Source organism: Sinocyclocheilus grahami, unplaced genomic scaffold, assembly GCF_001515645.1.
Source record: "Sinocyclocheilus grahami isolate Dianchi unplaced genomic scaffold, SAMN03320097.WGS_v1.1 scaffold97.1, whole genome shotgun sequence".
NCBI classification, from domain to species: domain Eukaryota; kingdom Metazoa; phylum Chordata; class Actinopteri; order Cypriniformes; family Cyprinidae; genus Sinocyclocheilus; species Sinocyclocheilus grahami.
The window spans coordinates 231,302-256,948 of NW_015505276.1; the positions used below are offsets into that span (position 1 = coordinate 231,302).

Below are 25,647 nucleotides of genomic sequence, written 5' to 3' on the forward strand. Positions count from 1 at the left end.
GTCAAGAAACCTGTATCTATCCCTGAACGTTCATTTAATTCTTCACCTCAGACTGTGATTATGTGTGGGGGATGTTAATTTGAATTAGGCAGATTTACTTTGCTCCTCCAGCTTGACTAGTTCAGTTTTGTGGAATTTGGCAATAATTACATGTTTGTTTTGTTCCACTCTTGAGAGCTGGATGTCCATGCTTTCTTGGGTGGATTAGACCGAGTGCTCTTCTCCAAATGTGTATATAAACTGACCACATTCTCATACTAATCATCTCAAATCTAGTGTCAGTGCTTTAGAGTTTCCTGATTTGTTTGTAATTGTGCGTTGGAGTGTTTCTCACTGTAGAGTTTAAATCCTGTCATGATGGATGTTATGTTTCTGTCTGCTGACTCTGCCATACAGCCACATTATATCAAGCTGGACACGCTCAGTGGAATCCTCTTAGGGAATAATTGTACGTCACTTTATTATGGCAGAGCTGAAGCAGGCATTTTCTGTGTGTTCTCTTGTAGAGCTCAGCGTTCTCCTGTCATGTTCAGGATCAGGGTGTGGTCAGCATGTTCGAACTGTCGGTGCCATTCCGCCAGCAGCATTTTCTTTCTGGTCTGCTTTTGGCTGAGCTGTCACTCATCCTGGAGCCAGATGGAGAGGGGTGAGAAACGCTCTTACGCTCACACACAAGTATTTTACTAGGGAGACACATATAGACATTTCCAGCTTATGTCAGTAGCTGATTTCTTTCATCTTATGGTCAAAGTACTGATTTATAATATTCACAATTAAACAAATGTGTTCGAAACAATTCCCAGAATTTTAGAAATCCGTAGAAATAATGGTAAAATATCATAGTTCACAATGCCAATTTCGATATGATATTTAAAGACTACGATACATTACTCTACATGAGTTTTACCTGATGTTTTTGTCCCAATTTAGAATCTGGAGTCAATGCTAGTTGCCGAAAGTTAGAGAGTCAGAGTCAGTCTGCAGATTTTGAGCAGTTGACAGATTTCACAGAAAAATCACATAGTGTATAATGAACTCAGACTATGGTTTTTAGTTTTAGCTTCAGACTATGATTCCATTCAGTTGAAGGATATCAAACATGCTTGGCCCATTTTAGAACATATGAAAAGTTAATTTGCAAAAACCGATAAACGCCACTTGAATGATTGAAAGAATGATTGCCGTGCATTATTCTCCACATATAGCACGATCTGAACACTAAACACGTTTTGTCAAAAAAGCTGGTTTTGTCCACTTTCAAGGCATCACGAGTTCACGTTTTACTGCAGAAGCCGACAAGCGCCCTTGTTGTATTTGAACAGAAGCCGACAAGTCCATTTTAGCGAATCAGCGCGCTGAATTCGCTGTTCACTTTGAAAAGACGTGCTAGCTGAGAGGAGTTTTGTCAAAGCTGACTAAAAGTGATCGAGGATGGATAATTTTCGATGAACTTGATGAACCTGTGATATCTTCTTCAGGGCGAAAAAGGAAAATAAAAGCTGAAACGTTTCACGGAACCTTGCAAAAGCAGCGCGTTACAATAGTGAGGGAAAAGCTCGGTGTATTGCGTGTAATCACAAAAAACGACTGTTGGAGTTATCTGCTTTTGCTATAAAATAAACTTTCAATATGTAAAAAAAAAACATGCTTTCAATTAACTTTAATTTTGTAAATTACCTGTATTTGTTTGTTATTATTACTTAATCAAAACAACCCAACTGCAGTTTGTTTGACATTACTTGGAATGCGCAATAAAAAAAACGTGATTTCTGAACGTTATCGGTTTTTGCAAATGAACTCTTTGAAAAGACGTGCTAGCTGAGAGGAGTTTTGTCAAAGCTGACTAAAAGTGATCGAGGATGGATAATTTTCGATGAACTTGATGAACCTGTGATATCTTCTTCAGGGCGAAAAAGGAAAATAAAAGCTGAAACGTTTCACGGAACCTTGCAAAAGCAGCGCGTTACAATAGTGAGGGAAAAGCTCGGTGTATTGCGTGTAATCACAAAAAACGACTGTTGGAGTTATCTGCTTTTGCTATAAAATAAACTTTCAATATGTAAAAAAAAAACATGCTTTCAATTAACTTTAATTTTGTAAATTACCTGTATTTGTTTAAGTTATTATTACTTAATCAAAACAACCCAACTGCAGTTTGTTTGACATTACTTGGAATGCGCAATAAAAAAAAACGTGATTTCTGAACGTTATCGGTTTTTGCAAATGAACTCTTCATATATTGTTCTATGCGAGTCATTTTGTGTATGATGCTCAATTTTTCTCTGTAACCATTTATAAAGTCTACGTGTGTGGTGTCTTGTGTTTCTAAATCTGTTTAGTGTATTCCAGCCTTAAAGGAAATATGCTGATGAACATATTAAATATTAATATAAATATTAATGGTATTGAATAAAAACAATAACATGTATCCTTCAAGTATTTCTCAGTGAAGAAAATATTTCTTCAACTTTTGTCTGTCAATATTCCAAGTAAACAGTGTGTGATCAATTACAAGCTATCGAAAAAAATATTACAAATGAATGATACAGTACTTGAAGTTTTTTAACTATTAGCATATTTTACGTGTTTCATATTTCACCCTTAAAGGGATAGTTCACCCAAAAATTTTAAAAAATAAGCCCATGATTTCCTCACCCTCCAGCCATCCCAGGCAAATATGACTTTCTTCTTTCAAACGAATACAATACATAAAAAAATGTCCTGGCTCTTCCAAGCTTTATAATGGCAGTGAATGGGGGTCGAGATTTTGAAGCAAAATAAAGTGCGTCCATCCATCATAAAAAGTACTCCAGGGGGTTAATAAAGGCCTTCTGAAGTGAATGTGTGGAGCACTTTTTATGATGGATGGACGCACTTTATTGGGCTTCAAAATCTCGACCCCCATTCACTGCTATTATAAAGCTTGGAGGAGCCAGGACATTTTTTAATATTCGTCTGAAAGAAGAAAGTCATACACACCTAGTACGGCTTGAGGGTGAGTAAATCAAGCAGTATTTTTCATTTTTGAGTAAACTATCCCTTTAAATTAGCACAGAAAAAAACTTTGAACTGCTTTTATAAATGGGACTTTAAAAATGCATAGATTCCAACACCTCAAATCACATCTCACACCTCTTTCTCAGTGTGTTCTTCCTACACAAGAAGGCCATTAGTGCGCTGCATTCTCTGCTGTGCAGTCACGACGCGGACCCCCGCTACACAGACCCCCAGGTCCGCTCGCACATCGCCCAGCTCTACCTGCCACTCATCCCTATCGTCATGGAGACGCTGGCCCAGCTTCACGACTTCACCGGTTAGTGAGAGCCTGTGAGCCGAGCGCCCACAGTAGAGCAGACTGCTTATCTCTGCGGTTATTTATATAAACTCTGATTATGAGTTGAATAGTCTTTTAAAGGTCAGTGCTCCACAGTCATTAAAAACTGAACAAAAGTACCATTTCAGCCGAGATCTGTATCTCTCCACCTTTGTATGTCCCAGACACGTCCCCACAGCGTGTACGTCATGCCTCGGCGCTCGTTGACGATAGCGACCCAGACAATGGCACCATCAGCCAGTCTGTTGCCATGGTGATAGCTGGTTCACCACTCCCCCATTCCAAAGCCAACCCCTTCACTCTGCCGTCTGTGGTGAGTACCTGCTCACTGACCACTGTTAATAACTCATGGTATGAATATGAATGAAGGTTGTGAAGTGTTAACATTTTTTGAACAGTAGTGTACAGTATGTTTAGGTGAACCTTTTTGAAAGAAGCATCTTATGGCTGCATTTGTTTGATCAAAAATAGAGTAAAATTGTGAAATATTATCACAATTTAAAATAACCGTTTTCTAGTTGAATACAATACGTTGTAAAATGTAATTTATTCCAGTGATGAATCTTCAGCATCATTACTCCAGTCTTCAGTGTCACATGATCCTTCAGAAATCATTCTAACTGATTTGCTGCTCAAGAAACTATATTGATGTTATTATTATCAATGTTGAAAACAGTTGTGCTGCTTAATATTTTTGTGAACGCTGATTTTTTTTTGATGATTAGAAAGTTAAAAATCACAGCATTTATTTGAAATATAAATATTTTCTTAATAATGCCACTTTTGTCAATTTAATGCATTCTTAATGAGTAAAACTATTAATTTCTTTCACACAAAAAAAACTATTTGTCATTATTTTTCTTCCATAGTGTCAGTGACCCATTCGTATTAAGCCTTGGTGTTCATGCAGGTAATGCAGGTTCAAGTCTGGCCTGCAGCATGCCCTAATCATGCTCCCCTAATAATTTCACAGTACTTTCTTCTTTTTTTTATCTAAAAAGTCCCAAATTTAAAAACAGTGTTTTTCTTATTTTTCAGAAATAAGTTATATTTATGCTCATAAAGTTTCCAAATAATGTTCCAATGCTGTTGCTCTAGTGGAATAAATAGAAAAGGCAAACAACATAAATAGAATTACTTGTGTTAATTAATGGATTTCTGCTGCAGTGTCTTAATATCACCACTAGAGGAGCCCTTCATATTCACTCCTGTCCATTCTGTTGGCTGCAGTACTGTTCTACACCAATAGAGGGGGAATTACTGTGTACTCTTTGCTCTGAAAGTGCTAATATTAATATTAATGGCTTAGGGCTGGACAATAATTCAATATCAATATGTATCGCGATATAATTTTTTTCAATAACGGTGATATAATTTTTAAACACATTTTCGATATTTCGATATACATTACCAGTTTCCCATACATTGATTTATTTGTGCCGTTTGACTTCGTTGAATAAACATGAGCACTGCACGTTTCAAAATCATAACACGGCGGGGGTGTTTTATATGAATGTATCTCTGAAGGGAAAGTTTCGATGGCATTTTCGTTTGATCTGATAAAGTAGCATTCATGAGCGGAGCTGCTTTGATTACAGCCGTTACCGGAGAAACCGCTAGTTTTATCACTCTAAAAGCGCCTCCTGCTGGCAGAGAATGCGTTTTCATTTTAAATAAGCCCATCTCCAGCAACATTTTCAGTCGTCAGTGTCACGTGATGCTTCAGAAATCATTCTAATATGCAGATTTGCTGATTATCAATATTTAAAACAGTTGAGTACATTTTTTTATTTAATCTAACATTGTGATATACTTGAACTGTTTTATATATAGGTTTTATTTTAGGCAAATCCTGATGATTTGAGAAGGCTAAATTGATCAAACATAGGCTATAGGCTATGATCAATTCACTGTCTGCCGATGGCCTTTACTTAAAAAAATTATAAAATAAATAAAAAATAAAAACTTACATTTAACGAACAAAAAATACTCCAAATGTTTTTCTAAATTTACTTTATTAAAAAAACGAAATGAAATATGATCACTTTTGCATTACATACAAAACTGAACTATTTTAATAGCTGAAACAGTAGTATAAGCTTTTTTGGGGAAAAGGGGAAAAAAGACGGGCTATAGGGCCTATATTTGAGGCCCGTGCAGGGCTTTAATCCACTTCATCCAACGCTGTTTTGTTCTCATCTGTGAGCATGCTCTTGATATATGTACTTTTGGTGTGTAAATGTATAATTGCCTCTTCATTATTTTTTCAGTTTTATTTAAATTTGTAGTTAAAACAATTAAAAATAAATGTATTTTAAAGTTTAGAATTAGACAGCCTTTGCACACAGGCTTACGCTGAAAACAACAAAATGGAACCTCAAAGTTGATCTAGGAAAATGTGTGCAAATGTATAGGGCCCCATTCCTATATTTTCCCTGGGGCCCCCAATTCACTAAATCCGCCCCTGCCATTCAGAATAATTTTTATTATTTTTTGGGGGAAGAAATTAATACTTTTATTTAGCAAGGATGCTTAAAATTGATCAGAAGTGATGATAAAGGCATTTATAATGTTACAAAAGATTTCTATTTCAGATAAATAGTGTACATATCGATATCGGAATTATATCGCATCGACCGAAATTAAGAAATATATCGTGATATCAATTTTGGCCATATCGTCCAGCCCTATAATGGCTTGTGTGCGGCTGAGGAAATGAGGATCATGTGTGTCTAAGTGTTTATTGTACATATGGGTGTGTAAGGACATCCTCTGTATATGTCTGTCCTAAACAGGCTGCCAGATGTGATGTCTAATCGGTCGGCTTTGTGGTGTTTTGTCTGCGTGAGTGTAAATGTGTTTTTGTTTGTTTCTTCGTCAGGTGGGCCGTCAGTGTAGTGCCCTCTCTACCGAGTGCAGCAGGACACTGCTGGTTTGTTTCCTGTGGGTGTTGAAGAATGCAGACGCTGGGCTGTTGGAGCGCTGGGTCTCAGACCTGTCTGTGCCACAAATCAACCGCTTGCTTGATCTTCTTCACCTCTGTCTGTCCTGTTTCGAATACAAGGTACATCCACATGCCCTTCTCAGTAATGACTATTTGGTATTTAGAAACATTGTCCATTCAGTCATGGTGAGGTACTGAAGAGTTTAGGAGGATTGATAACGGTTTTATCTTAAAAACCAACGAAGCAATAAGAGTAAAATGCTGGTCAATCAAACATCATAACAGTATTTTTTTTTTATACAAAGATAATGTTTAAGAAATAAATAATGTTTTATAACTTGAAAATGCAATAAAACATGTTCTTGCAGTTTGGGATCATTGCATTAAACTTTCAACTTTTCTTTTCCTTGTTTTTGTTTTTTTAATAAATCTTCCACAATGTAATTATTTACAAAGAGGCTGTGTTAAGGATATGCCAGTTTAAACCTATATTTTGCTGAGCATCCTGTTTAATTCCAAGGGCCAGAGAAAGGGTGGAAAATGTTATTATTTTTGGTACAAAACCTTTACTAACATTGTATACGAGGACCGGGGGGTACAAAATATGACATGACCTCTTTCAAATTAAAAAAATAACTTCAGGAATTGAGGAATTCTTGCTTTATATAGTGAATTTTAGTGTTGCATGTTGACAAGTTTTTGATCATTCTGTTCATTGTGCCTCTTCTCAGGGAAAGAAAGCCCTGCAGAGGATAAACAGTCTGACCTTTAAGAAGTCTCAGGACATGAAGGCCCGTCTGGAGGAGGCCATACTGGGCACCATCGGAGCAAGACAGGAGATGGTCCGTCGCTGCAGAGGTACAACGGACGCTCTGTTGGTATCTGTGTGAGTACATGTCAAAGCATTGAATTTGTCATTCACCTCTGTTCCTGTGCGTTCCTCAGAGCGCAGTCCTTACGGAGGTCAGGAGAACGTCCGCTGGAGGAAAAACGTCACTCACTGGAGACAGAACGCAGACAGAGTGGACAAGTGTGTCTTTTTGCCTCTTCTCTCACTGAATATCTTTTTGTTGCTGTTTACATTCACTGGACATCTGAATGATGTTGCTCTAGCTGTCTGTCGATTTAATGAAGCACATAATCACTGGCTACACATACAGTTGTGTGTGTGTGTGTCATATGGGCACTATGAATAGCTTACTGTAAACACTGTCTCTGTGCAGAACCAAGGCAGAGTTGGAGCAGGAGTCGGTAGTGGATGGAAACTTGGCGACAGAAGCTGCTCTCATAGCCCTGGACACACTGGAGATCATTGTCAAAGTAAAGCAGACTTTGTGACTCATTTGAATGCATTAACTACAAATACCATGTGTTACGACATGCGTCATTTTCACATGGTTCATGAGTGTTTGTGCGTGTTTTTGCATCAGACGGTGGTAATGTCAGAGCTGAAGGAGAGTGTTTTGGGTGGTGTGCTGAGAGTCCTCCTCCACAGTATGGCAGGAAACCAGAGCGCCCTCTTCCTGCAGCACTGCTTCAGCACACAGAGAGCTTTGGTCTACAAGGTTTGTGTCTGTTCTTAGCAGAGCTTGTTAATCCCTAACTAATTACTGAACACCAATCCTGCACTAGGGTAATTTGACAAAATAGCCAGAATTTTGCATGTCAATGCATATCAATGCATGCCTAAAATATTTTCATTTGTAATTTGCGTAAATTGCATTAAATAAGTGTCTGTTTAGATCTTACTAATTACTGAACACCGGTTCAAAACCCATCTTATTTAAAATCATTAAATTCTATCACATGCACGCTACCATTAATTTTTGAAATAAGTCTCTTTTGCTTACCAAGGCTGCATTTATTTGATGAAAAATACAGCAAATATTGTTGAATATTAGTACAATTTAAAAAGACTGTTTTCTATTTGAATATATTTTAGAATGTAATTTATTCCTGTGATCAGAGCTGAATGTTCAGCATCATTACTCCAGTCTTCAGTGTCACATGATCCTTCAGAAATCATTCTAATATACTGGTTTGATGCTTAAGAAACATTTCTTATTTTTATTAAAAAAAAAGTATTAATATTTTTTAAATAGAAATGTTTTGTGACAACATATATACAGTGGGGCAAAAAAGTATTTAGTCAGCCACCAATTGTGCAAGTTCTCCCACTTAAAAAGATGAGAGAGGCCTGTAATTTTCATCATAGGTATACCTCAACTATGAGAGACAAAATGAGAAAAAAAATCCAGAAAATCACATTGTAGGATTTTTAAAGAATTAATTGGTAAATTCCTCGGGAAAATAAGTATTTGGTCACCTACAAACAAGCAAGATTTCTGGCCCTCACAGACCTGTAACTTCTTCTTTAAGTGCGCTCACTTTTGACCAAATGAATGTGTCCTTGCAGAATAAAAACTAGTGCTGTCAAACAGTTAATCGCATCCAAAATAAAAGTTTTTTGTTTACATAATATATGTGTGTGTGCTGTGTATATTTATTATGTATATATAAATACACACACATGCATGTATATATTTCAGAAAAATATGTTGTTTATATATTCAGTAGATTTATATATAATATAAATTATATTAATATAAATATATAAATGTAAATGTAAATATTTTCAAAATATGTACTGTTTGTGTGTGTATTTATATATACATAATAAATATACACAGTACACAGCACTAATAAAAACATTATTTTCTTTAAAAAAAACAAAACATTTAAAATATTACTGATCTTAAACTTTTGAACTGTAGTGAACTTTTGAACTTGGTCCTTCCACTGGCAATTAAAGAACCCCATGTCACTCCATCACTTCTAAAAAACACAGTAGCAGCTATATAGAATAGAATAGATTTTATTGTCATTGTTTTAAACAACAAAAGACTGTTTAGCAGCTCACAGGGTTTTGGCATAATAGACAAACATCAATAGATGCAAATAAAAAAATAAAATAGACAAGAAGAGAGATACTCCAAAAGGTAGTATATACAATGGTTAGTGCAAGATATTGTAGTGCACACTGGAGCAAATTAAACAAGAACAAACATCCTGGCAATCACCGACAACATTCTTTCATTGTTACAATGAGATTTTGCAGACTTGTACCTCTCACATTTTCTTAAGAAATGTAAATACATAGTTCTTCACGCTGTTAAGTGTATTTTTTGAAAATCATTGTCATTAAATAAAACAAACTTGAAACTGTAAGACCTTCCCTTGTTGTTCAGGTTAGCCTTGTGTACATATTATTTTGACATAGTTCACAATGGAAATTGTAGAAGAAACTAAGCTTTGCACGTGTGTTTCTGTAGTTCCCAGAGATGCTGTTTGAGGAGGACACTGAGCTCTGTGCTGATCTGTGTTTGCGGTTGCTGCGGCACTGCAGCAGCAGCGTGAGCTCCGTACGCAGCCACGCCAGCGCCTCCCTCTACCTGCTCATGAGACAGAACTTTGAGATCGGCAACGTAAGGCACAATGTCACTTTAAACTCCTATCCTTGATTCAGCTTTCCCTGCATATAGAGGAGAAATATCTAGAAAACTCTATCCTGTCTTTTCGCCTGTTCTGTAGAATTTCGCCCGTGTCAAGATGCAGGTTACCATGTCTCTGTCTTCACTCGTGGGAACCTCGATGAAGTTCAATGAAGAGCATTTGCGACGCTCTTTAAAAACTATTCTCACATATGCCGAGGATGACCTGGAGCTCAGAGATTCCCCCTTCCCTGAGCAGGTATCAAACACTTGGATCGGAACTGGTAGCTGAAAGGTTGTTGTTTTAAGAAAAAAACATTGTCTTATATTCGGGTCAATACGGTATATTAAAACGTGATTTTTGATTAGTAATATGCATTGCTAAGAACTTCTTTTGGACAACTTTAAAGGCGATTTTCTCATTATTTAGTTTTTTTGCACCCTCAGATTCCAGATTTTCATATCCTAACAAACCATACATCAATGGAAAGCTTATTTATTCAGCTTTCAGGTGATGTATGAATCTCAATTTTGAAAAATTTACCCATATGACTGGTTTTGTGGTCCAGGGTCACATTTTTGTATTTTTTAATACAGAAACACTTTATATCTGCTAATAATTATGCTAAAGTACAGTCACTTCGGGGTTATTCAGTTCAATTCAAGTTTATTTGTACAGCGCTTTTCACAATACAAATCATTGCAAAGCAACTTTGCAGCAAATTAAGTTTCTACAGTATTTAGTGGTAGCTTATCAGTGGTGACTGTCAGTCAATGTACATATGGCAGAAATGTACGGAAAAATCAATTAAAGACGTAATCAAACAGACGATGAACACTATTAACACCAATTATTATATGATGCAATCAAACTTATAGCAAAATGTGGTAGTTCTGTATGTTGTTTCAGGGTTGGCATCATCTGAGGTCCTCTGAGGGGTTGGCATCATCTGTTCCAACCAAGCAAAATTGATTTGTTTAACCCAAACTAAAGAATAATAATGTGCATTTGATCAGATATAACTGCAGTACAAGATTATGATATGCATTATTTGAATGCTTGGCCAAAGAGATGTGTCTTTAATCTAGATTTAAACAGAGAGAGTGTGTCTGAACCCCGAACGGTATCAGGAAGGCTATTCCAGAGTTCGGGAGCCAAATGCCTCTCTACCTCCTTTAGTGGACTTTGCTATCCTAGGTACTACCAAAAGTCCAGAGTTTTGCGACCTTAGGGAGCGTGATGGATTGTAGCGTGGTGGAAGACTAGTTAGGTACGCAGGAGCTAACCCATTAAGGGCCTTATAGGCAAGTAATAATATTTTGTAACTGATACGGAACTTAATAGGTAGCCAGTGCAGAGACTGTAAAATTTGGGTAATATGATCATATTTTCTTGACCTGGTAAGGACTCTAGCCGCTGCATTTTGGACTACCTGTAGCTTGTTTATTGAAGATGCAGGACAACCACCTAGCAGTGCATTACAATAGTCCAGTCTAGAGGTCATTATCAACAACTAAAACCATAAACAAATTTGTTAAATAAACTGAAATAACATAAAATATATATTTTTTTAAAAAGTTATTTCCGCTATTTGCCAAGGCAGAATTTCTCATTTCCGCATAAAACACAACAAATGCTTTCAAAACTTTCAAATTAAAGTGAAAACAGAAAATATAAAAATAAATTCCAATTCAAAATAGTAACAAAACCTAGCATATCATTGATATTACCATAATCCTGAGTCACTTTTCTTCTGTCTTGTCTGTAGGTGCAGGATCTCGCCTTCAACCTCCACATGATTCTCACTGACACTGTGAAGATGAAGGAGCACCAGCAGGACCCAGAGATGCTTATAGACCTCATGTACAGGTCAGTGCTTTATCATAAGGGTCAATATCGCTGTAGGGTGCCTTTTGGTGTCCTGCACATAAATAACTCATTTGCCATGATAACTTAATATAGTTATATTACTATATTAAGTGTTATATTAGGCTAAGTTTTTATATTCATAACAAAAGCATTACTTGGCTACGTTTTCTAGATTTTTTTTTTGTTTTGTATAAGAGGATGCTTGTTATTTTGCTATGTCCCATGCACTGCTCATTAAATTTGAATGAGAGTAGAATATGGTAAAATCATAAAATAAAATAAAAGTTCTCTCTTAATATTTTGTAAATTTTTTGTTAAACTCAATTTGAGTGTATTGATCATTTGGTAATAAAAACGAATAGTTTGTCCATGTCCCTTGAATGTGTAACGTTTATTATTATTTATTAGCTCTAAAAAGGGGAATATTTATGACGAATTATAACTGGTTATGATTCATAATAAATATTTAGATTATATCTTCGAATTAACTGTAGCAGAATCAATATTACAATTATTTGATCTGTCCGTCCACCGAGCAGACAATATAATCATTTATCAATTCAAGGAATATTTATTTTCTGGCCACGGAACAATAAACTGTCCTTCTTTGTACAGTGCTAGCAGTAATTCTTAGCCAAATGTAGCAAGGGTTCAAACATTCATTGACTTGGAACTGTGAACAGTAAACAGAGACAATTCGTTGTGAATATAAGGGATTTAATAAAATGAAACTATATCTAACATATAACTAACTAAAACATATACACAGAATGAAACAAAGTAAGGAAAAGAGAGAGAATAGAAAATGCAGGATGCCCGTGGGGGCTGGTTCTAATCTTCTTTGACGGCGAAGAACCATTTGGCAATTTAAAACCCCTATACAACGTAACATCTCTGACCAGAACTGTAATTTATATGCAAATGTCAAAAGGCTAAAAGGGTCTTTTAAGCCATAAACCATCCAACGCTCATGCATGATCCTACGCAGGCGCTACAAATGGTTGTCCACACTGTCGTATTGGGGAATCCACCCCTTTACGAAAAGGCCATCCCCTTTAGTGATATCAGGACAACAGGTTTTTAGTCTCTTCAGTGGCGGGAATTTCAACAGCTGAGGTGAGCAAGTTGGCTTCGTATGAGTTTGCTTACTTGCTTTGCCAAAGCTTAACATGTCCACCCTGATGCCATAAAATATGGCAGAAGTGTTTAGAATACAGTAATTTCAAAATATATACGTTTAAATATACCAAATTCTCTTCAACAACCAGACTAACTATTTAGCTAGTCACACTTTGTTGTAAGCTAATATGCTAATTGCAGCTCAAAATGTCCACCCTGCCGGCCACTTAGACATGACAGGGTGGACACAGCATTTATTTGTAGATATTGCAATTTACAGAAGTGTAATATTGTAATTTATAGTAAGATCTGCTGTAGATAAAAAACATTGCTCTTTCGCAGGACATGCCTCTGAGTGCAGCAGAAATTGCACGGCAATACAGAAAACATCGGGATGCAAACCCCGAACGAAGAGAAGCATACCTTAAGAAAGAAAGGGAGAAATGGAGGAAAGATAGAAATACAGGGAAGAAGAAAGGTATTAATGAGACAGGAAAAAAATGGAGGGAGGCAAAGAAAGCTGCTAGAGCTAAAGCCAGGACAACAGTGGAGTTGTTATTGTTTGTGAATGTATATCTAGATTTATTTTTGGAAGTGTGTTTCGCACTGTTCATAATGTGGTGTTTACATGGAGTTTTTAGTTAAGATGTACTGAATCAATATGAATGAAACTAAATAAAATAAATAAAATAAAATTAATGGGGGGGGGGGTATATCAATGTGATTGAGAATGTAATTTTATTATTTTTTCGAAGTTAAATGTTTCATTGTCGTTTTTGTCATGCTTTGTGTGTTCTGCTTTATGTGTCCACCCTGTCATCTTGATATTTTAAATAATAATTAAATCATATCTATATAATCCAGTGTGTTCAATAGCTAGGTGTGGGGGCAATAACATGCAAACAAAAAACTGCATCCAAATATCACAGTTTTCTATATAATAAGAAAAAATACATATGCGAATTACATAAAATCTTTTATACATTTATAATTTGAAGGCAAACAAATAACCCTGTTTAGGAAAGGAACAATCATACCTTTCAGAAAATATAATTTGCATCTTAATATTGCAATGAAAACATATTTAACAGTAATATATATGTCCATGACAGGGTGGACATATGGTTTATGCTTCAAATAATGGCCTATAATTATCTAAAAACATGTGTGGGAGCTCAGCTAATATGTTTCTATAGTGCTTGAGTGTCTACTATTTATGACATGAGAGTGAATGGGAGATTAAAACCAAAATTTTGGAGTATTGTGAGGGTTGAAAGACACTCTATGGTGATATTGACCCATAAAAACCAAAGAACATTCAATGGCCCTCTGCTGTATGTACAAATGGCTCTTCTCTGTGTAGGATTGCTAAGGGCTATCAGAACTCTCCTGATCTGAGGCTCACGTGGCTGCAGAACATGGCAGGGAAGCACTCCGAGAGAGGGAACCACGCGGAGGCAGCACACTGTCTAGTGCATAGCGCCGCCCTTGTGGCGGAGTACCTCAACATGCTTGAAGATTGCCGCTACCTCCCTATCGGATGCGTGTCATTCCAGGTAAAATCCTGGGTGTGTGTTCTTGAATATACGATTTATGAGGACACTTTCTGTGTCCTTGTAAACTAAATGGCTTAAAAACATGCTAAATAAGCATCTAATAATTGAATAAAAAGTTACAGTTAAATGTTTCAACCAGGAAAGGTTTTATTGTTGTTTACTCAAAAATAAAAACAATTTTGTAATTGAAATAAAATGTAATTAAAAAAAATAAGGTAATGTACAAAATAATGTAACTAACCAAAACAAGTTAAACTTAAAATACTAATATTACTAAAACTGAAATAAAGCTGTGTAGGAATATAAAAAAACCCTAATGAAAATGAAAAAAGCACATAACAAAATTACATAAAAGTAAACTAAACTAAAATTAAAACTGAAAATGACTTTAATAAGTAATACATAATAGTATATGAATAATGACAATAATGTTATAACAATAATAACAAAAAACAATAACAAAGGAATCAGGGAATTCTAAATTGTTTATCATTTCTGGAAAAGCTTGAAATGAAATATTTTGTCATTTTATTTAATAAAAAATTTTTAAATAATAGTAATAATAATTCCATAATTATTTGCAAAGATTAGATTATGTAAAATAATTCTATACATTTTAATTAATAATTTGTTTAATTTTAATGAAATAATATAAAGTTTCATAAATTATCGTTTTTAATACATTTTCTAAATAAACTTTCATAAGCAAGAAATCATTTTTACATATTGAATGGAATATATTGAAAATGCACTTTGCTGTTTTGATTAAAAAACGTACTGTAATTTATGATAATACCCATGACAAATTTTGTGATTGTTGACACTTCGATTGCATTTCACAGAGTATTTCGTCCAATGTGCTGGAGGAGTCTGCGGTGTCTGATGATATTCTGTCCCCAGAGGAGGAGGGCATCTGTTCAGGGAAGTACTTCAGTGAGTCTGGGCTCGTGGGACTTCTGGAGCAAGCAGCTGCTTCTTTCAACATGGTGAGAGCTCACGTCACATCACTCCCCCCACTGAGTGCACTGAATCAAATGGATTAGACTCATATCCAAGCCAGCACCACACATTTTTATGGGATTATTAACTAAAGGATGACTGTAGATTCTGTCTCTCCTCCAGGCTGCCATGTACGAGGCCATAAATGGACTCTACAAAATCCTTTGTCCCATTCATGAGGCCAACAGAGACTTTAAGAAGCTAGCCTCCGTCCACGGCAAACTGCAGGATGCCTTCAACAAAGTATACAATCAGGTTTGTTGACACAGGAAGTTTGTGTTAAAGAGCTCAACGTGTCTGCAAGAAGTTCCAATCAGTCTTGCACAGTTTCAGGAGTCAATTTGTTGAATGGATATTACATTTCTACAATATTAATTGTACATTAATTAGTATTCTGTTATTTCTTGTATAAGAAAGAAATGATAAAGCCTGCTACTTCATCCAGTATATAACCACAATAGAAAATAGTAATACATAATTTGATTGAGTTGCATTAGGTAAAATTGGGCAGTTGAACAAAAATCATTGAGCTGCTTCATTAAAAAAATTTATATTTTTTATTTAATTAATCATATAATATATATGAAATCCTAATCTTTATCAGCAGCTTCTTACTGTAAGCTCTACTTTAAACATGAATAGCTCAGATCGTGAATTCTGCATTCCCGATGTAGCATCATCGTCTCGTATGAATATTAGCTTTATAATACCTGCAAACTATTTGCCTTTCAGTGAAATTCACCGTTCTGACATTGAAATAAGCCATTATTTTGCTTTATGCAAATACGAGGAGATTTTATTCAGGGAGGCTTATATAAGTTAACATCTTACCTCCATATATATTGCCTAATGAAGTGTTTATAAACAGCGCTGCTTTGTATATAGAGGTAACCGCTGTATTTCTGCTTTTACATAAGCGCCACCTACTGTCAATTTTGTGAATTTGCATGAATTTACATCTGCCGTTTGTATTCAGACCAATTAAGTAATCATTTATTAGGCCGATATATGAGGTTTATAATTTTATAGAACTTTTTCTTTTTGTCAAAACTTGTACTGTTTGAACTGTGAAGTTGTTTAAAGGGATTGTTCAAAAAAGAAAATTACCCAGTGATTTACTCACCCTCAAGCCATCCTAGATGTATATGATTTTCTTCTTTCAGACGAATGCAATCTCCAAACGGCGATTAAATATCCATATTTAAAACTTCATAAAGCGTAATCTCTAGCTTCCGCTAACTGTCGTGTGCGCGTTCACAAGAGAAGTGTAAATATGGATGTTTTTCTTACACAAAAGCATGACTTCGCTTCAGAAGACCTTTATTAATCCCCCGGAGCCGTGTGGAGCACTTTTTATAATGGATGGATACACTTTTTTGGGCTTCAAAATCTCGACCCCCATTCACTGCCATTATAAAGCTTGGAAGAGACAGGACATTTTTTAATATAACTCTGATTATATTCGTCTGAAAGAATAAAGCCATATACACCTAGGATGGCTTGAGGGTGAGTAAATACTGGGGTAAATTTAATTACTAAAAATTATCCCTTTAAATCATAGTTTTTACGGTTAATGATGTTATACAGGAATGTTTATATATCTTAATTTTATTAATTTAATAGTGATTTATCATACCAAATGAACAATTGTATTTGACAACTCTAGTGGCTATATAATGAGAATTTTAAATGTTTTGTGCTCCAGATAAAGCCAGTCTTGGGCTGAGATCTGGACCACAGGCATTAGTTGCTGAGCTGTGGTGTAAAGTTCGGTGTTATTCTAATGTGTGTGGTTTAGATGCTTGATTGATGTCTTTTCTCTGTCTTGTCTGTGATGATGTGTTTCCTGCTGTGTCCGCACACAGAGCTCAGGATGGGAGGTATGGCTGATCGATCACACTGTGCTTCTGTATTTATCAGTACCATATGTTGCAGTTTATGTAAGAGGGAATTTTCTCCCACATAGAAACTAAATGTCTCTGGTCTTTATCTCTTTTTTTTTTTATTTCTCCATCGGTCTCCCTGTGTGCGGTCTGGATGTTTTCCTGGTGAGTGAACATGAACTTGCTTACCCAACATAAAATTCAAGCTGTTCCATCCCACTGTAAGGTTCACCGTCTCTGACACACTTATGTAAGGCCATTTCACAAGAATGGCACAAGTCAGTGTTGTCCTAGCTAGGGCACATGTGCACGCATTCGGATCCATAAACCCATCCTCCATGCAGTCAGTGTTGTGCCTTTAGGCATGATGTGGCTGAAACCGACTGAAATTATGTTATTTAGGCTTTTATGTGACACACCATTCTCTTCTCTCTTCTTATGTGTATCTCAATTGTTCCTGTCCTAAATGTTCAGGTCATAGAGGATGTTTGGCACCTACTTCCGTGTTGGCTTCTATGGATGCCGCTTTGGAGATCTGGACGGGCAGGAGTTTGTCTATAAAGAGCCTTCCATCACCAAACTAGCTGAGATCTCACATAGACTGGAGGTGCGTTTCTGGTCTGGAGTGATTAAAATCATAAAAACATTTTTATTTGAATAATAATAACAACTATTATTATTAATAATAAGAAGAAATTATGTTTAATAATATTGGTAGCAATTAAATGTTTACATTAATTTTTAAATAATTAAAATTATAACCATTCGTTTAACGTTTTCAAGTTGTTTTATTTTTTTTACTTGGATTTGTGTTACTTTGTTTCTAAAATGTTTTATTTTTTTGTGTATATATATATATATATATATATCCTATTTTAAGAAAGTGTCCTACATTTTAAAGGACGAATAAAAAACACTGTTTACAATTTATATTAATTTATGAGAAATTCTTCATATTTCAGGGGTGCAAATCTTTGGTCAGGATCAGGACCGTGGTCTGAAAAATGGTTCTGTGCATCTCAAATGATGCTTTTAATATGATCATTTGTAAGGTTTATGCTGAATCCCTTTGTAGGAATTTTACTCTGAACGATTTGGTGATGAAGTGGTGGTGATCATCAAGGACTCCAACCATGTTGACAAGAACAAACTGGACCCCAATAAGGTCAGATATTAATGCTAACAGAAGACTGAAGGCTTCTTATCAAACAAAAACATTTATATTCGGTTAGGATCGTGTATATACTATTGTTGTATTTATTTATATTTAAATTGACTTTTATTTTTATATTTTTGTGATTTTTGTCGTCATTTTTTGGTTTGGTTATATATTTTAATTTAGATTTAATGAATTTTTCCATTTATCTAATTTTAGTACTTCAACTTAAACATATTTTATTTCAGTTTGTTTCATTTTTATTTTACTTTTTTTTTTAAAGGGATCATATGATGCGATTTCAAGTTTTCCTTTCTCTTTGAAGTGTTATAAGCTGTTTGTGAATAGATAAGATCCCTAAAGTTGCAAAGACTAAAGTCTCAAATCCAAAGAGATATTCTTTATAAAAGTTAAGAGTCAACCACACGTACCTAAAACGCCTCGTTTAAACACGCCTTCCAAAAGAGGACACGACTAGAAATCAGTGGTTAAGTTGTATTTACAACACTGTTCCAGAACAGTTCAACCCAAATTCAGATGTGTGCAATGCATTTTATGAAGGACTGTTTCCTGATCCTGGTAGAGTAGACTACAATGCCGGCTGTTCTGACTCACAGCCTGTAAGTACGTTTTTTATTTTTAAAGAATTTGGCACTGACGATTCAAACACGAGTTTTGAGCAATGTAAAGTGGTGCTTGATGTTTGTAATTTCTCCGATCACAAAAGCAGACATGGTTTTATGTTTACGCGGCGCGATGCAACGCAACGCGTAAAAAGACAGTATAAGTCATTATAATCCGTAATTATGTCCCCACTGGATGCAACAAATGCCTCATTTATAATGGGTTTTAATGTTTTTGTCTCGTCGCTCCGACCGGACAGGGCATCACAATATGGTAAGGGGCATAACATTTCCGTCACACGCTTGAGATATTCGACCAATCACAACGCACTGGATAGCTGGCCAATCAGAGCACACCTCGCTTTTCAGAACGATGAGTTTTGTAAAAATCGACGCGTTTCAGAAAGGCGGGGCATAGAGGAGAAACAATAATGTACAGTATGCGGAAAATAATGTGTTTTTTTTTACCTTAAACCGCATAAACACATTTCATTACACCAAATACACAAAATAATGTTCTTTTTAGCAACTTCATATGACCCCTTTAAGTGTACATTTTTAAAAATATTTTATTGTGTATCAGCTTTATTTCAATTAACAAAAATGATTTAATAGTTTTAGTTAAGAATTGCGTTCGTTTCAGTCTCGTACATATAGTCTCCATATTGAGCAGTCCTGTGTATGTTTATGTTACCCAGGCGTACCTGCAGATCACATATGTGGAGCCCTTCTTCGACACTTACGAGCTGAAGGAGCGCATCACTTACTTTGACAAGAACTATAACCTGCGCACGTTCATGTACTGTACACCGTTCACGCTGGACGGTCGGGCCCACGGCGACCTGCATGAGCAGTACAAACGCAAGGCCATCCTCACCACCTCCCACGCCTTCCCCTACATCAAGACCCGCATCAACGTCATCCACAAAGAGGAGGTGTGGGCCGCTTTACTTTTGGAGGTTCCTAAATTGCCTCAAGACCGATTTTCTAAATATGTTTCCTCCTCCCTACAGATCATTTTGATGCCGATGGAGGTGGCGATTGAGGATATGCAGAAGAAGACACAGGAGCTGGCCTTCGCAACCCAGCAGGACCCCGCTGACTCAAAGATGCTCCAGATGGTGCTTCAGGGTTGTGTTGGCACCACTGTTAATCAGGTAACATTTTAGATCGAATGGCTTTCCTCTAGTATGTCGGTTTGCTTGTGGATGTGAACCTGTTCATGTTGTCACAAAGGGTCCGCTGGAGGTGGCTCAGGTCTTCCTGTCTGAAATTCCTGAGGACCCCAAACTCTTCCGGCATCACAATAAACTGCGCCTCTGCTTCAAGGACTTCACTAAAAGGTGGAGTGACTTTTGTGCACACATTCTTGCACACAAGCATGCTCACTTTTTGAGGCGGAAACGTTAGGTTGTGATTCATTTATTTTGTTTTTTCATTCATTAAAAAGCCTACCAATGCAACTGCATCAATTTTTTGGATTTAAAATCACTAACCAACAAATGTGATTTAAAGTAGAAGTCTTGAAGCAGTACCAACATTTGATATGTGGATCATGGAGAAATCACGGGAAAAAATTTGCATTTGGAAAGGATTTGTTTTAGTAAGAAAAGGAAAGAGCATGTTTTGTTTTTTTTGTAGGAGTCATTTGAAGGGGAAATCTGCAGATTGAGTTGGTGCGTCACAGTTGCTGTAATGTTTTTACTCAGATCTCTTCTTTTGTCATCATTGTTTGCTTTTTTATTTTATTTTGTTTGTTTATTGTCCCTGTTATGTTATGGTAAGCTAGGTGCTGATGCGACCATCATAGTGACAACAGCCAATCACATTACATTTCTGGTGTTGCATAAACATGAATGGCTAGCATCTGCGCTAGGGTATTTGCATAAGACGATCTGATTGGCTGATGCCTGTGTTGGTGCTTGAAAAGTTGAAAAGGGGAGGGGGGTGGTAGAGTAGAGTTTATTTATTAAAAATAAATAAATTATTTTACACAAGGCAGCAGTTTTACAAATTGTCATTTTCTAGGTATTTTTAGTAAGTATTGCTTGGAGCAATAAATGTCTTTTACTGCTTAAGATATATATTAAGAAGAAGTATTTTGAGATTTGTTAAAGCATTTACTGAATCAAGTTCAAACAGTCCAGTATATCAAGTTCAATTGAATCATTCTGAATTTAGAACTTTTGCAGTTGAATCAAGTAAAAAAGCAGTGAATGGTGAAATCAAACTGATTTGCTGTCAACCCCAAGTCTTACGTGGCCTCCTCGGTTTGGATCTTTATGGTCTTAAACATGGCCGCAGTCTATTTCCAACATGCTAAAGCTGCCAATTACCTAAACCACAGATCAGCATGGTATCTTCCCATGGCTAAGAACCAAGTCAACAAGTGATTGAAGGTTTGAAACGAATCCTCCAGTTAAAGCAGCATTTTCTATTTCGCAGTTCATTAAAATGGACACTTTTTTTTGGACTGACAGTCCTGGGTCTCTTTTAACCTACTGACTGCAGTGTTCTTGACTCAGGTGTGAGGATGCTCTGAGGAAGAACAAGTCTCTGATCGGTCCAGATCAGAAGGAGTACCATCGAGAGCTGGAGCGGAACTACACTAAACTGAGAGAAGCTCTGTTTCCTCTTATCAACCGGAAAATCCCTCAACTCTACAGACCACTGCCTCTGCCAACCACACTAACACAGAGGTAACATCACACAGTTTATCTGAAAGCAATCATACCACAACAACAGAGCAGGCCATAGCAGCCTGGTTACTTGTAAACAAAACCCATCAAACTCATGAAACATATGTGCATTCTGACTCCTGCAAGTTGTTTAGCAGCCAGTCACCATTTTTTGAGTGTAACATGCACGACACACTAATATAGTGTTACGTCTACATTCAATAAATAAGTATTGATGGGTATAATAAATTAAATACATTTATCATAAATATTAATATTTCTAATTTAAAAATGTTAATATTAAATTATTATCAAATTATTCATAAAATAGTCAATTATTACTGAAATAATTATTTCCGATTATCTAATTATTAAAACATTGTTTATTCTTATTCATATTATATTATTAATATTATTACTGTTACTTAGGGCCCTATGATTTCCGCCATGCAGAAAACGCAGAATCCAGTCATAAAAATGGAACTTACTGTATAACACAGAAAGTCACGGAATTTGCAAAATTTTGGATAAACAAATCAAAAGTAGGTTACTACACTCGAATAAAAAATTTTAATAAAAAATGTTTTAATTATTATTAAAACAATATTTTTTAGGAATATTTACCAGAATTTATTTACCAGAAAAATGTAAATACACAACTCCGTATTTCTGAAAAAATAAATAAATAAAATAATAATAAATATTTTTTTTATAAAATCAATTACTTGGAGATACTTTTGGTTATTAAAATTTAATGAAACCATTCAAATGGAAGACAGAAAATGAATGGAAAACACAGAATTTGGTCAAAATAAAACTGAATTTGAGAAAAGAAATATTTCATAGGGCCTTAATGTAAGTTTTTACATACAAACTTTTCATAAATTGCTGTTAAATTGTGTACGTTTCATGACTTCAATTAATTAGACATGCTTTTTGATTAATAAAATGTAACTTAATCATTCAAACAGTCTAGAAAATTTTTAATGGAAAAAAACAGAATCCAGAAAAAAATCTAATGGATTTCATAGGGCCCTACTAATACTGTCGTTGTTAATATTATTATTAATAATAATAGAAAAGAATATATTGTATAATTAATACAATTACAAAAGCAGTTTTGAAGGTGTCTTTTTGTTTAAACGATGCATGTTCTAATATACAAGTGCATCTGTATTCAGTAAATTCAGTAAATAATACTACTAATGTGTATAATAAATCTAATAATTAAATGAAGTGTAAGTGTCTGTTCACCTAATATTATGTACTATTATTATTATATTATACTATTAATTATATATATATATATATAATTGAAAATAATAATAATACAATTAAAATAATATATGGTATAATAAATAAATAAATACAAAAAAATAATAATAATAAAATGAACACATTTTTGTTAAGTGACTTGTTTTCTCTCAGAGCCATAACCCAAAGTCACCAGAAGGGATTTATCTGAATCGAGGATCTGTTCTTGCTCATGTTTACAGGAATTCTCTCAGTCGATCCAGTTTTCGGCGGGTGGAGTGCTGAGGTGTGGCGGAGCCGAGCGCGGGTGGATGTAAAGCCAGACATGATCTCCCGCTCCATCATTCAACCCTAGCATTCCTCTCTCAGGCACAAGCCCTCCTGAGCCAGTCTCTCTCTCCCGCAGCTTCAGTCTGTTTACTCTGAGGTTATCTGCTGTAAACAGAGTCATTATGATCTTCATGGGCACAGCAGAATAACCGGTCGAAGTAGTCATCAGTAGAGACAAACCAGCTTCTTGCTCAACGTCGGAGGTCATTTTAGGTTCTAACCAGCGCACAGCATTCAGATGCTCCTCTGCATTTCCTCCTTTTGTTTGTTGGTGCTGTTTTTCCCCGTCTCGTGCGCTTCTGTGAGTGTGAGAAAGAGGGCAACAATATGAGCCACAATGTGTGTGTGAATGCGTTGCCACATAAAACCTTGTAGTGCTGTTTGATTTATCTGCTTGCACTCAGTGGCTTAAAGCATTTGTAAAAGCTCTGTCTTTTTGAAGACTAAGCACTGACAGACCGAGCCCAGAGACTGACTGACTCAGAGAAGACGTCTTTAATCTTTCACGTCATTTGCGCAAACTGTTTTTAAATCTAATTCTGCTGTTGGCTCAAGCATTTATTGCAAAAAAGCAAAACAAATAAAAAAGGAAAAGCTGGATTTGTTTCAAGATTGTAGAATGTATATAGTGGGGATCCCTGGCTCGTTCTTTGGATGCGTGTCCCTTTTGGTAACGGAGGAAGCATAAGGCATTAATATAGTGATTAACTGTGGAAAAAGTTCTGCACTGCACTAACTAAAGAGCACACTGACGTTCTGCACTGACTGCTTTGAGTTTTACTGCCACTGCTGCACCCAGTCCTACTTTCAATTTAATGTTCATGTTATTGTAAATGCACAGTAATGTAATGTATACTATCCATGTTATGCACTAGTATGTAAACTGGAAAAAGGAGAATGGTTTAGATGTTGTTGAATGTAGATAATGTCCTGAACTAGCAATGCTTCCGCCTACCTACTATAGCTGGACTGCTGTAATATCTGTCTTGCACTATTTTAATGTTTGTATGACCTCTAATGCCTGTCTCGACACTATACTGTGCAAATTGCTGGTCTAAATACTGTATTTTTAATAACCAAAATGATTTTTTTATTTATTTGTATGTTTGTCCTTTTTCTTTTCAGTTTTACTTTTTATATTAAAAGAAACTTCTCCCATTTTGTTTAACTGTAGCTTTATTTAAGTGTGTATGTATAGATGTAGAAACACACAGACATAAAACATGTGTATTAATGTATTAATAGAACGTATATTATTTACAGTAATATTCTCTGTATAGTAAATATATTGTAAATAATGTTAAGATGTTTTTAACAGTAATATGTATAGATGAAGATACACATTACACGTAAATAAAATGTGTATTATGTATATTATTGATCATTCACTATATAGTAAATATATTGAAATAAAATTGAGGTAATTTTAAAAATATATATTAAAAACTGTAATATAGCTGTTGTATATTACAGTTTGTTTATGTATGCTGATATAGACATGCCTATTAAATGTAAATATTAAATGTTATTTATATTAATAAATAATATCATTTACAATATTCAAATATAGTAAATGTGTTGTAAATAATACTTATATTAAAAGAAACTTCTCCCATTTTGTTTAACTGTAGCTTTATTTAAGTGTGTATGTATAGATGTAGAAACACAGACATAAAACATGTGTATTAATGTATTAATAGAACGTATATTATTTACAGTAATATTCTCTGTATAGTAAATATATTGTAAATAATGTTAAGATGTTTTTAACAGTAATATGTATAGATGAAGATACACATTACACGTAAATAAAATGTGTATTATGTATATTATTGATCATTCACTATATAGTAAATATATTGAAATAAAATTGAGGTAATTTTAAAAATATATATTAAAAACTGTAATATAGCTGTTGTATATTACAGTTTGTTTATGTATGCTGATATAGACATGCCTATTAAATGTAAATATTAAATGTTATTTATATTAATAAATAATATCATTTATTATTTACAGTAATATTCTCTGTATAGTAAATATATTGTAAATAATGTTAAGATGTTTTTAACAGTAATATGTATAGATGAAGATACACATTACACGTAAATAAAATGTGTATTATGTATATTATTGATCATTCACTATATAGTAAATATATTGAAATAAAATTGAGGTAATTTTAAAAATATATATTAAAAACTGTAATATAGCTGTTGTATATTACAGTTTGTTTATGTATGCTGATATAGACATGCCTATTAAATGTAAATATTAAATGTTATTTATATTAATAAATAATATCATTTACAATATTCAAATATAGTAAATGTGTTGTAAATAATATTTTAAGATAATTTAAAAAAATATTAATATATTAAAAGCTTTAAGCGTTTATGTATACTGACAG

The 25,647-nt window shown here is 34.9% G+C and overlaps 1 protein-coding gene across 4 annotated transcripts in view; it reads left to right on the top strand.

Annotated features, from left to right (window-relative positions):
- The window catches only part of dock6 (dedicator of cytokinesis 6), a 76,272-nt gene extending 51,930 nt beyond the window's left edge, over positions 1–24,342 (top strand). For all 4 annotated transcript variants that reach the window (XM_016275883.1, XM_016275880.1, XM_016275881.1 and 1 more), the window contains 22 exons: positions 507–646; positions 3,144–3,313; positions 3,499–3,647; positions 6,216–6,398; positions 7,010–7,136; positions 7,224–7,308; positions 7,502–7,598; positions 7,709–7,843; positions 9,611–9,763; positions 9,870–10,028; positions 11,539–11,639; positions 14,122–14,314; positions 15,157–15,300; positions 15,437–15,568; positions 17,179–17,193; positions 17,678–17,803; positions 18,272–18,361; positions 19,674–19,910; positions 19,989–20,132; positions 20,212–20,318; positions 21,501–21,674; positions 23,150–24,342. In XM_016275883.1, the coding sequence (XP_016131369.1) occupies positions 507–646; positions 3,144–3,313; positions 3,499–3,647; positions 6,216–6,398; positions 7,010–7,136; positions 7,224–7,308; positions 7,502–7,598; positions 7,709–7,843; positions 9,611–9,763; positions 9,870–10,028; positions 11,539–11,639; positions 14,122–14,314; positions 15,157–15,300; positions 15,437–15,568; positions 17,179–17,193; positions 17,678–17,803; positions 18,272–18,361; positions 19,674–19,910; positions 19,989–20,132; positions 20,212–20,318; positions 21,501–21,674; positions 23,150–23,192 (2,904 nt within the window). In that variant the 3' untranslated portion in view covers positions 23,193–24,342. The remainder of the gene's footprint in view (positions 1–506; positions 647–3,143; positions 3,314–3,498; positions 3,648–6,215; positions 6,399–7,009; positions 7,137–7,223; positions 7,309–7,501; positions 7,599–7,708; positions 7,844–9,610; positions 9,764–9,869; positions 10,029–11,538; positions 11,640–14,121; positions 14,315–15,156; positions 15,301–15,436; positions 15,569–17,178; positions 17,194–17,677; positions 17,804–18,271; positions 18,362–19,673; positions 19,911–19,988; positions 20,133–20,211; positions 20,319–21,500; positions 21,675–23,149) is intronic.
- Positions 24,343–25,647: the final 1,305 nt, after the last annotated feature.